The sequence below is a fragment of the Xenopus tropicalis genome, chromosome 1, assembly GCF_000004195.4.
Source record: "Xenopus tropicalis strain Nigerian chromosome 1, UCB_Xtro_10.0, whole genome shotgun sequence".
In the NCBI taxonomy this organism is placed as follows: domain Eukaryota; kingdom Metazoa; phylum Chordata; class Amphibia; order Anura; family Pipidae; genus Xenopus; species Xenopus tropicalis.
Window position 1 is genome coordinate 2,469,801 of NC_030677.2, and position 12,857 is coordinate 2,482,657.

At 40.3% G+C, this 12,857-nt stretch overlaps 1 protein-coding gene across 1 annotated transcript in view; it reads left to right on the top strand.

Moving 5' to 3' along the window:
• Positions 1 to 2,066: 2,066 nt before the first annotated feature.
• The window catches only part of LOC108645659 (vomeronasal type-2 receptor 26), a gene marked incomplete at its 3' end in the record, with an annotated part of 21,834 nt that continues 11,043 nt past the window's right edge, over positions 2,067 to 12,857 (top strand). Inside the window, exon 1 of the mRNA XM_031895156.1 lies at positions 2,067 to 2,088. Coding sequence (XP_031751016.1) covers positions 2,067 to 2,088 — 22 coding nt within the window. The remainder of the gene's footprint in view (positions 2,089 to 12,857) is intronic.

The following is a 12,857-nucleotide window of genomic DNA, read 5'->3' on the forward strand; positions in this document are numbered from 1 at the left end:
TGCTGCATAATAAGATCCAACAATATCATAGTACTTGGAACCCCTGGATAAATTTGCTAAAGTAAGATAATACTACTATAATAGGACAAAATCCTAGGAACGAGAACCTACATACCAACAGGTGACTTAAGATGTAATGAAAATGCAATGTATTTTACTATCTTTGTATAACAAAACTCGCTGTTAACCCTGTCAAAACAATATGGACAATGAATACTGTAACTTTTGCCGAACCCCCCCCCCCTTTTTATCTTCTGTATCCCTCCCCCCCCCCTTTTTTCTCTTTTGTACCCCCCCCCCCTCTTTGAATGGAAAATCAATAAAAGAAAGATTTTGAAAAAAAAAAATTATCGCACGCTTTTTTTGCGTTAAAAAACGCAAAATAATTTGCGCGCGATTCACCATAGTATTATGGCGTGCGAAAAATCGTCATTTTCGCATGGGTTATTTCTCGCACTAGTTTTACCATTTTTCGTTAATTTCCACGCTGAAAAGAATACGATTGCATGATTCACTATAACTTTTGCGCGCTAAATATCGCATTCGGCTATACGAAAATTAACACCTACTTCAGGCAGGCGAAAAATTATAGAAAAGTACAGTAAATGATTTTTTGCAATAAAATATGGACTTACAGTGTTATTTATTCAGTCTGTGTTTCCCCCAGAGTGACGCAGCCGCCAGTTTGCAGCGAAATGTTCATTTTTAATACAGTAATTTTCTGCAAGTATTGGCGTGTATGGCTAACATGGCGTGCGTTCATTTGCGCAACTATTTCTATTTGGCTACAAGTGATGAAATGTTTCGCCAGGCATGGATTCGCAGCGAAGTTTTGGACGTGCGTTGAATTTTTTCGCGGCGGATTTTTTCATGCGTTTCGCAAAACAATCCGCCAATGGCAAAACGCATGAAAAAATTTGCCACGCAAAAATTCACCGTACATCCAAAAATTGATACAAGCATCAAAAAATAATAGTCACAGCAACAATTTTTTTGCCCGCACAACATTTTTGCCGTTTCGTGGATCTTTCGAAAGATTTGCTAATTTTTCACTAAAGAAACCAGAACACATTTGCTCATCACTAGTGGCTACAATTTATACGCATCTACTATTTATATGATACCATTTATATGCTACCATTTATATGTGGCTAATATTTATATACACCATTTATATGCGGCAACAATTTTTATACACTATTTCTATGCTACCATTCATATGCGGCGATTATTCGCGTAATTTAGCGCATGTACCGGCAAATACCGCATTGAAATAGTCTTTCGCGAGTTAAATAACGCATGCAACATCGCGCGTAAAAAAGCGCAAGTATGCTTAGAGTGAATCGTGCGAAAAATCGCCAAAATTAAGCCGCGGTAAAAATTTTAGCGCACAATAAAAATAGCGCACGTTTTATCGCCCTTTAGGGAATCAGGCCCAATGGGGCCAATTCACTAAAGGTCGATAACGCTTATCGCATGCTTTTTTGCATTAAAAAGCATGCAATAAATAAGTACCGATTCATCAAAGTCATTTCGCATGCGTTAAATAGCGAATGGAAAGAATGCTAACGCATGATTCACAAAACCACATGAAGCATTAAACGCGTTAAATAATGCAATAATATGTGCGAATATTAACACCTAAGTGGGGGAAGCGTTAGTCAGAGCACATTGTGATTTTTGAGCATTTGTGAAGACAAGATGGAGTTTGCACTGTGATTTTTGATGGATTTGGAGGAGGACCAGCAAGTATGTGAATGTCCTGGAGTGATGCGTCCTGGATGCCATACGATTGGTGTCTGGTAATTACATCTCATTTCCCCAAAATTGAAATGAGTGGAACACCATGAAAAGGCAGTTCTATGGCGTGAGTGGCATCCCCAATGTGTTGGGTGCCACTGATTGCACCCACGTGGCTTTTTCCGGAACAGGAAGAGCTACCACTTCCTGAATATACAAGTGGTGCATGATGAACGTATGAACATCATGAGCATCGTGTCTGACTTCCTCGGCTCCTCTCATGATGCTTACATCTTAAGGCAGTCCATGCTTTATGATGCTTTTCAATGCCTCATGAGTGGCTGTTAGGTAAGTATTTGTGTAATGTCTAGCACAACTTGCCCACATTTGCTTTCTGTCTCCGACAGACAAACCAGGCCCTGCCTGCCATAAGCTTGTTTTGCAATTGCAAAAGGGCCCTCTTTTGCCAGTGGGAAAGTCAAAGCAGCTACTTGTAGTGTCACCTATCAGTCTCACACTGTCACATCTGTTGCAAAAGGGCCCTCTTTTGCCAGTGGGAGAGTCAAAGCAGCTACTTGTAGTGTCACCTATCAGTCTCACACTGTCACATCTGTTGCAAAAGGGCCCTGTTTTGACAGAGGGAGACTGGAAGCAGCTTATTTGTTTGCAGCATCTTACAGTATTCCATCTTATTTTATTTCAGGAGATGCTGGCTACCTGTGCTCTAGGTGGCTGATCACCCCCATTCACAGGCCACGTACATGGGCTGAATGTGCTTTTAATGAAGCACATGTCAGAGCACGGTCTGTGATTGAGAGACCATTTGGGGTGGTTAAAACCCACTTCCGCTAGCTGGGTAAATCAGGAGGCAGCCTCGTGTACAGCCCCTCTAAAGTTGCCCAAATTGTGGCTGCGTGTGCTGTACTGCACAATCTGGCTAACCAGCACAGCTTACCAGGCGATGTGGCTGAGGACCTGGAGGACCCCATACATCCCCAAGATCCTGTCCGAGGTGCGGATGCCAGAGGGAATAAAGTCCGGGGCAGAAATCCTTACCAATTGCTTTTCCTGTGAGTACCTACAATCTTTAATCCCATAAACAAGAAACACCAAACAACTTCTCAAACAAAAAGGTTTTTATTTACAGTGAAATTAGTTGCTTACAAAAGAAATGCTCCTTTCTTTTCTTTCTCACAGCAGTAGTGAGTGGCAACTAAGGCCGATGTGTATTTGAGCAGGTGATTCCCCCCCCAACACAAATAGCAAAAAGCAAAATATTTATTTACAAAGTGTTGTGTCCATGGAATATAGAGTAACACACAGACAAGTAGCTGCTGGAGTAATTTCTGTAATGCTTAACAGGAAGCTAAGTCCATAACACAGTAAGAATAAAGTAGCAGAGAAAATATAACAGCAGAGAAAACATGAAGCCTTATACATAAGACTCTAGTCCTAGAACAGCATCAGCAGATTCAACAGGAAACATGCACAATTACTTTATCTCATATTCAACACAAAGCACTATATAAGCACATAGGACTAATGTGTATTAATATTATTGCTTAATACAACATTTGCCCCAGAAAATTAAAAAAACAAAGATGACTGAAAAATTGGAAACTAATAAGAAAACCTGGACATTTATTTTTGTCTGTCTACTTGGAGCTGCAGAAGTGCTTGCTGAGATATCAGCACTATCTCTAGTACTCGAGCGTGTTGGCATTCCTCTACTTGTTTGCAGAACACTTTGCAAGTTTGTGTTCATTTCCTTTTGTGCATGTGTCATGCTCTCTATCAGGGAATTGTGTGTTTCTACCAGGGAATTTTGTTTTTGTAACAGGGAATTTTGATTTGCCAACAACACAACATTTTGTTGCTGGACCTTTAAATGTTCCTGATGCAGGTTTAACATAGCTGCCTCATCCGAGGCTTGTCCTGCCTGACTATCATTATAGGCTTTGGTGGCAACACACAAGTCCAGATGGATAGTGTGCATTTTTTTCATTAATGACTTGTGCCGGATCAGTGATCTCTGTCAGGTTCCACTACTTGGGGGGCACCTGAGATGTTGTGGGTTTGGGCTTGTGTGTGACTTGGAGTTGTTGGGGAGTTTCGGAGGGCTCATCCTCAGAAAACATTGCTACATCACTGCAACATTCCCCAGACTGTCTGTCACTGTCATCCCCACTAAATCTCTTTGCTTCCATTTCAGAATCTTCTCAGTGTGGTGAGTGGAGCTGAGTTGAGGAGTGTCCAGCAGAGCATTGTTGGCCACCTTTTTGAAAAAATAAATAAATAATTTCAATGTTTGGAATTCTATTCATGATGCCTGCAAAACTGCATGTACAACAATGTTTAGCATTTGTTTTCCAACATGACAAAGTTTATTTTGCAAAAACTATTTGTGTACATTGATTCATTCCAAAAGGTCAAATGTTTTGCCGTACAGAGTGCAAGGGCAAAATCAAATTGGAAAGATTGAGTGTCCAAAAGTACAAGATGAACTGACTGCACCTAACCCCGCAAGACACACTTGGCCAATAACACACCTATCTTATTAGCAATACACTGCACTTCTGTAATTGAAACCCCTGCAATATACACGGACACAATTCCCTCTCATCCCATTGCACAAGCCTGACACAAAACATAGGTCCTACAAACTTAGTAACAATATTACCTGCAATGGGAGCAACAGAGAATTGTCAGCCTTTGCTTCTGCCCGGTGGTGGTAAGGATGAATCTGTTGTAGAAAACATTGTATTACATTAATATTAAGCTTCTCTGCAAGAAAAAATATACTTGTATTAATGTCATTACACCTACCTTTGCCGACATTCCTGTCTGAATCATATATCCCAGCAACACCAGTCACACTGTCTGTGTGTATAAATAGTACACTTTTTTTGAAGGGCCACCTCCAGTTCCAGACCTTAATAAAATATATGAATGCTTTTATTGTGTTGGCTCCAATAATCAATCCCATAACAATGCAGTCACTTTTTGTCACTCATTGTTGCCCAAATGAATCCCTTTCTTCCCAGTGTAACAATACTAAGGCTCTGGCACTAACCCTACTAAACTGCTGCAAGTTGCTACTAACTGGCCTCACTAACTCCAATCCCTCTCCCTTATATTCTGTATTAAATACTGCTTCCACAATAATCCTCCTTCATAAAGGAGAGTACAGGGCATTAACTATTTTGGGAAATATTATTTTAATGACCCCCCCTATTTACTGTCTTAATTTGTTGTTGTACTCCACAGCTTTTAGGACATGAGTTGCGCACATAATGATAGGCGTGCATATGTATGTATGTATGGAAATACATACATACATACATACAAGTAAAGTAAGCAGGAAAGAAGCCAAAAAGGAAGGAAAGTCAGTAAGCCAAAAGTAAAAGCACACTGAGGAGAAAAGCAGATGAGCGAGTGTTAAATAGAAAGATGAATGTAAGATATTTACCTGTATCTGGACTCCTCTGCCAGCTTTTTCTTCAGGACCCTTTTGATATCCTGATATCTTTTTTTACAATGTTGGACACTTCTCAGACAGACCCCGACAGTGTTCACATGGTCATTCCATGCTCTGTTTTTGACAGCTGTAGCTGTTTTGGCAGCATATTTGCCAATGATTCGGTCATAAACAGGCACAATTTTTTCAATCAGAGCCTCGTTCTCAAATTCCGAAAATTTGATATTTCTGAGCCTGCTCTCCTGTTTTTTTTCTTGCTTCGTTTGGGTGATGGGACGGGGGAAGTTCCTCACTTTCCACTTGACTTGCTCCCTCTGGCTGATATTCTCTATCTGTGCCCTCAATATCAGACACATCTGGGCTGCTGATGTAGCCAGGCCTCTCTCTCTCAGTGTCACTGCTGGAGACATGTGATGGGGCAGAAGTGGGAATACTTGCAGGTATTGGTTTGGTAAGTGTCCCTTCCTCTGCAGCTTTGGGGGTGTGGGTTAAATCTCTCACATAGAACCTGCTTGGTTCATGTAGGCTTTTCCTTTTTGGCCTCTGTTGGTGTTCTTCAGTGTGCCTATGCCTCCTCTCTGACTCCTGTGGCCGCAGCCTACCTTGGTGTTCCCTGTGTTTTGCCACCTTTTTCAGACTGCCACTGCTGGCTTCTAGAGATGTAGCGAACTGTTCGCCCGCGAACTAATTTGCGCGAACATCGGGCGTTCGCAAGTTCGCGAACTTTTCGCGTATGTTCGCAATTTCCATGGTGCTTAGTGCGAAAAAGCAAAAAACGCTGCGTATTTCTGCTAGAATAGCTTGTGTTTTTGCGCAACGCTGTGCCAACAAAGTATTTTTCAGAGAAATTTTTGCCCTTGATCCCCCTCCTGCATGTCACTGTCCAGGTCGTGGCACCCTTTAAACAACTTTAAAATCAGTTTTCTGTCCAGAAATGGCTTTTCTAGGTTTTAAAGTTCGCCTTCCCATTGAAGTCTATGGGGTTCGCAAAGTTCGCGAATATTCGCGCTTTTGGCGTAAGTTCGCGAACGCGTTCGTAAACTTTTTTTTTTAGGTTCGCTACATCCCTAATGGCTTCAACATTGCTCTCATCCCTCCTCTCCATCGCTTGGGTCGCCTTGTGTTGCTTGGGCAATTGCGCACCTGCACCTTCCGTGCTCTCTATACTCACAGCGCAACTGCACAAAATAGCACTAGTCATGTGGTATATGACGCGTTACGCTTAAGTGCAGAATTTTGCGTGTTAATATCACATGCGTAATATATTGCGCACGGCGGAAAATACCGTGCGAAAACGTTCACCGCGAGTTAAATAACGCAAACAGCATCGCTTCTTAATTATGACACGTGTCCTTTTAGTGAATCGAGCATTAAGTCGCAAAAAATAAGAAGCGATAACATTTTTAACACATGTTATAAATAGTGCTATAAATCGACCTTTAGTGAATCGGCCCCAATAAGTTTAACGTGCAACAATTCTTTTGACGCGGGCAACAATTTTTGGGAAGGCTAAATGCAGGCAATGAACTTTATTTGGCCAAATAAAAGGCCCAGAATCTCTCAGTCAGAGATGTACAAACCCCAGAAACACAGCGGATTGACATGCCCAAACTTCTTTCATTATTATAAAGCAAACATTCAAACCGGTATCTTCCTGCCCATTCAAAAAATTGGGGAGATATAGAAAAAGAATCAATATCACCGATATATTTACAAGATTTAAACAATAGGCCCATAATAACTTCATTCCCATCCCCACTCCTACATCTTTTAATTATGGGACAGTTAATCCCCGAATTGTAACTTGATGAGTAGATTAATAATGGTCTCACCATTCACAACTGTTTGATAAACAAGGATTTGTTAAAAGATTTAGAGCAGGAGAGTCTTCCAGATTTTAAAATAGCGGAAAATAGAACAGTTTGGGAGGGTGAATGTGATGGAGAAGGCTTTAGCATTGTCTTATTCTGGTGTCTATTTTCTCTCAAGCTCAAACCGTAGTTGTCACGATCAGGCCACTCTCAGACGTACGTGACACCGGGACGGGGAAACAAGGGGGTTACACTCAGTCACCTTACACACAGGTTAGACTAAATCAGGCACCCCCAAACACACCACCACCCCAAAAACTATTTGCTGCCACCACCTATCATTAACAGGTGATAGACATATGTCTATGAAGATTCTCATTCATCCAGGTCATGATACACAGTATCTAGAAGAATTAAGTCTAAAACAACTGAACTTTTCTGAGTTTTTCTTGAAAATGTTTCCCCACTCATCCGAGTGGCTTCTTCAGTTCAAATGACTGGTAGGGAATTCCCCAGTATTTAAACTCTTGATGGTAGTACAGTCACATTGGGGAGACAAAACAACCTCTCTGTAAGAGAATGGCCCAACACAGGTGGGCAAACTCCTCAGGACAAGACTCAGCGGTCTATCTACACCTCAAAGAAAAAGGTCACTCTTTTGAGGACAGTAACGTGCATATCTTGGACCGAGAGGACAGATGGTTTGAAAGAGGTGTGAAAGAGGCCATTTATGCCAACCTGGAAAAACCATCCCTGAACAGAGGAGGGGGCCTGCGACACCGCTTGGCATCAACATACAATGCCGCTTTGACATCCTTACCCCGGCGGTTTCACAACAATTCACACTTCCAGTCATGTACTTTGAAGGGTTAACACCTTTATCAATGAGAACCATGGTACCATTGTGATTGGATCATACCTTCTTACACCTGTCAGTTTCAGCTAACACCTAACTGAACAAGTTCAATGGAACCATTGTGATTGGATGTCTGTGACTGTACTACCATCAAGAGTTTAAATACAGGGGAATTCCCTACCAGTCATTTGAACTGAAGAAGCCACTCGGATGAGTGGTGAAACGTTTTCAAGAAAAAAACTCAGAAAAGTCCAGTTGTTTTAGACTTAATTCTTCTAGATAGGTGATAGACACCTAATCTGAATATTTCCTTGCTTCCTACAATAGGTACTATTTCCCAATACACAAATGTATCACACACTCTCACTGTAGTTAGGGTTAGCTTACACTAATTCAACAAGCACTCCAGCAGCCAAAGGGTTAAATTACAGTCAAACACACCCTCCTGCTAGCAGTCAACTAGTTAATTAGCACAGACAACTTTTCCTCTACACACAGACAAGAAGTTAATACATTTAGGCCCAAGCGTCATACAGTCTATGTGAGTTTATTTAGAGCAAATATCAAATATATAGTGTATAAAGTATCAGGTCAGTCTAGCTGCTGATTGGGTCCTACAGTGCTGAGTGCTGCCGGCATACCTGGAAAACCTGGGAAAGGAGGAAACAGGAAGTGGAATGGATGGGCGGGGCTAGTAAGGTTTTTGCAGAAATTTTAAATAAATCAGCCCAAAACTCAGCTTGTCTCAGCACATTCCTTCTATAGTTAAAAGTGTATAATGCACTGGCACATTCTTGTTTTTCTCACACTTGGTACCTGGAATACTAGGGTCTTATTTTATATTTTATATGTTCTACTTTTTTTTAGAGCCACTCGGTTATTTGTAGTATAGAAAGTGTGGGCACCAAACCAGCTTGGGAGTAATTCTGGATCTTGGTTACGTTAGTAAATTTATGAGACAATAAAAAACAATTTTAGCATTAAGCAGGTGACATTTCATAGACAATTTGTTTTCCTACTTAGTTACATAACTAGGGTTCTCTTGATAGTCAAGTTCACTGTGGATATTATGTAGTTTAGCAATAGCTTGTGGGATACTTGTGGCTTATGCTGTTTTCTCATTTATTCCATCAAACCAGTTGGATAATTGTCAATTTTAATTATAACTGGAAACAGGAAGGAGCTGTACTTTGTCTATGAGATGGTAGAAGGTGTGTGAACTTGAAAAGTTTTATCAACTCCAGGTAGAAAAAAAATGTTTGAGTTACTGGTGTTATTGTCTGAGGAAGGGAATTGTGTTGGATGTAGGAAGAGACACCAGAAGTGGGAAGAGAGACTGTCACTTTCTTTCCTTATTTACAGATCAGTTACGGAGCTACAGACCCTTCCCTCAGTGACAGAGTCACGTTCCCATACTTTTATCACTGTGGATATTATGTAGTTTAGCAATAGCCAAACCATCTGCTTGTGGGCAAATTGTGGATTATGCTGTTTTCTCATTTATTCCATCAAACCAGTGGGATAATTGTCAATTTTACTTATATTTGGAAACAGGAAGGAGCTGTTCTTTATCTATGAGATGGTAGAAGGTGTGTGAACTTAAGAAAGTTTTATCAATTCCAGGTAGAAAAAAAAAATTCTTAATGTTTGAGTTACTGGTGTTATTTTCTGAGGAAGGGAATTGTGTTGGATGTAGGAAGAGACACCGGGAGTGGGAAGAGAGACTGTCACTTTCTTTCCTTATTAACAGATCAGTTACGGAGCTACAGACCCTTCCCTCAGTGACAGAGTCACGTTCCCATACTTTTATCGGACAGTACAGAGTGATGAGGAGGAATATATTGCTTTGTGCAAACTACTGAATTATTTTGGCTGGAACTGGGTTGGGATTCTTAAATCTGATGATTACAGCGGGTACAGAGATCATCAACTGCTGATAAAATATCTCTCTAGAGAAGGCATCTGTGTTGCATTCACAATAAGTGTCTGGGAAAAACCTTCAATCGATGAATTGAAAAAGAAGATTAGTACATTTTATTCAGCCAGTGTCTTTATTATTTGTGGGGATGTAGCTATAAGCAATTTGCAATCATTTGCAAGTACCATATTGTACTCATTGAGAAGGAAGACATTTATATTTTTATCTAAATGGTTAAATCATGTAGATGTTTTGGATTCTTCTGTTTTGGAATTATTTCATGGGAGTTTGCTGTTCGTGCAGAAAAGAAGAAATGATCAATTTGTCTCCAGATTAAAAGAGTTCTCAGACAGTTACAAACCATCAAACTACCCAGAAGACATTTTGCTTGAAGACATCTGGTTGTTGAAATTTTTCTGTTTGTCAAAAGTTAAATCTAACAATGCACACCATAGATACATGTATTATCGTCGCCATAATTGCTCTGGAAAGGAAACACTTACAAATATTCCTTCTTATCTAAACCCTTATCACTCTGCCAGTCTGATGAATGCAGTGGAAATAATGTTTGTTGCACTGACTCATATGCAGAACTCCCTTCCCAAGCAAACTTCCCAGTACAGACACATGTATAACTACCAGGTAAGCCGGATTGTTTGTATTACTAGTAGTTAGTTATCCTTGCATCATGGGATTCTTACCTGATACACAAACCAACTCGCTCTTCTGGAGAAGAGAGGGAAATGTGTAGTTAACTTTAGGTACAATCTACTGATTTCAGAACTTTCTCCATAGGTCTCTTCTCTGATAGCTTGCATAGATGAAATCAGTGGTTCACCTTCCAGTTCTGCAAGTCCTAGTTTGTTCCAGTGTTCACACAAAAAAGTGCAAAAAACATAAGCACGGCAGTTAGCATATTTACATCTTTTGGATCTGGTAATAACTAATAATACAGAACTTATCTCAAGCAATATTGTGGGTGAGCATTTAGGGCACAGGGATCATAACATGGTCTCAAACAATTGTATAAAGCCCTGAGCTGATCTGATTGTTTGGCCCACCCCTCTTGCAGCCAGAAAATTTTCACATTTTGGGGCCGATTCACTAAAGGGCGTTAACGAATAACGCATGCTTTCGTTAATTGAGTACTGATTCATCAAAGTAATTTTGCATGAGTTACTACTCATATCACATGCGCAATAACCCCAATTATCGCAAATCGATATTTCCATCACATTGCAATAATTATCCAATAGAAATAATACTAACGCGTAATTCAAAAACATATTTGAAGCGTTAAACACATGAAATATTGTCATAATTAGTGCTAATATTAACACCTACTTGGAGTAGGCGTTACTCAAAAAACATTGTGGTTCATGAGCATTTGTGAAGACAACATGGAGTTTGCAGTCGGATTTTTGTTGGATTGGGAAGAAGAGGATTAAGTATGTGATCGCCCTAGAGTGATGCATCCTTGAGTTTTCATATAAATGACTGGAACACTGTCAAAAGAGATTTCTATTGTGTTAGTGGCATCCCCATTGTGTTAGGTGCCATAGATTGCACCCATGTGGCATTAAATCCCCCACTAGACAAAAAGCATATTTTCTGGAATTGCAAAAGTTACCATTCTCTCTATATCCAAATCATCTGTGATGCTAACATGAATATTACAAGTATTGTGTCAGGATTTCCAGGCTCCTCATGTGATTCTTACATTTTTGAAGCAGTCTGGACTATATGCTGGTTTTCAAACTAGAAAAAATACTTCATGGCTGGCTTTTAGGTAAGTATTTGTGTCATGTCTATCACAAGTTTCCTAGATTTGCTTTCTGTCTCCCACTGTGAAATCAGGCCCTGCCTGTCATAAGCATGGTTTTCAATTGCAAGCGGGCCCTCTTTTAACAGTGGGAGACTGAAAACAGCTACATGTAGTGTCAGCTATCAGTCTCACACTGTCACATCTGTTGCAAGTGGGCCCTCTTTTCATAGTGGGAGACTGGAAGCAGCTTATTTGATTTCAGAAACTTATTTCATCTTAATTTATTTCAGGAAATACTGGCTACCCGTGTTATCTGTGCCTAATGACTCCGATACACAGGCCACATACAAGGACTGAATCTGCTTTTAATGAAGCGCATGTCAGAGTGTGGTCTGTAATTGAGAGAACTTTTGGGGTTCTGAAAAGCCGCTTCAGATGCCTGGACAAGTCAGGAGGAAGCCTGATGTACAGCCCCAGTAAAGTGGCACAAATAGTAGTAGCCTGTGCTGTACTGCACAATATTGCCAACCGGCATGTCTTGCCTGGGTTTGTGGCTGATGACCTAGATGACCCAATTTATCCCATATATTGTGTACAAAGTGCAGATGAGTACGGGGAGAAATGCTAAACAATTACTTTGCATGTAAGTACCTACAATCTTTACTAGAATAAAAAAGAAACACAAAACAACATCTCAAAAAATACTTTTTATTTACAGTGAAAATAGTTTCCCACTTCCAAAAAAATGTTCATTTATTTTACTGAGCTCAGCAGTAGTGAGTGGCAATATGCAACATTTCTGCATTGACAGTAACTAGGATTCACTAACTGCTTATTGGTAGTGATGAGTGAATTTTTTCGCCAGGCATGGATTTGCCGCAAATTTGTGAAAATTCCGTGTAAAAAAATTTCATTGTGCATCAAACTGGGCATGGTCGCATCACAAAAGGGCACAGTCGCATTAAAAAAAATGCGTCCGACACAAAAAAATGCGGGCGACAAAACAGACGCGGGTGACAAAAAAATATTGCGCTACAAATGCGTTTCGATACTTTTTTGCAAAACTTTTTGCCGCTTTGCGAAGTTTCTGCCAAAGTGAAACAGGACAGATGCGCTCATCAATACTTATTGGTGCTAATAATGAAGTAATTAAAGGTGCAACAGCTAAGTTGAAAATAGCTGTATATGAAAACATAACTAGATCTTCTCCACTAAGGCTCATGTCTAGTGATGGGCAAAATGTTTCGCCAGGCATGGATTCCAAAAATTGTCGCAAAAATAGTTGCGGG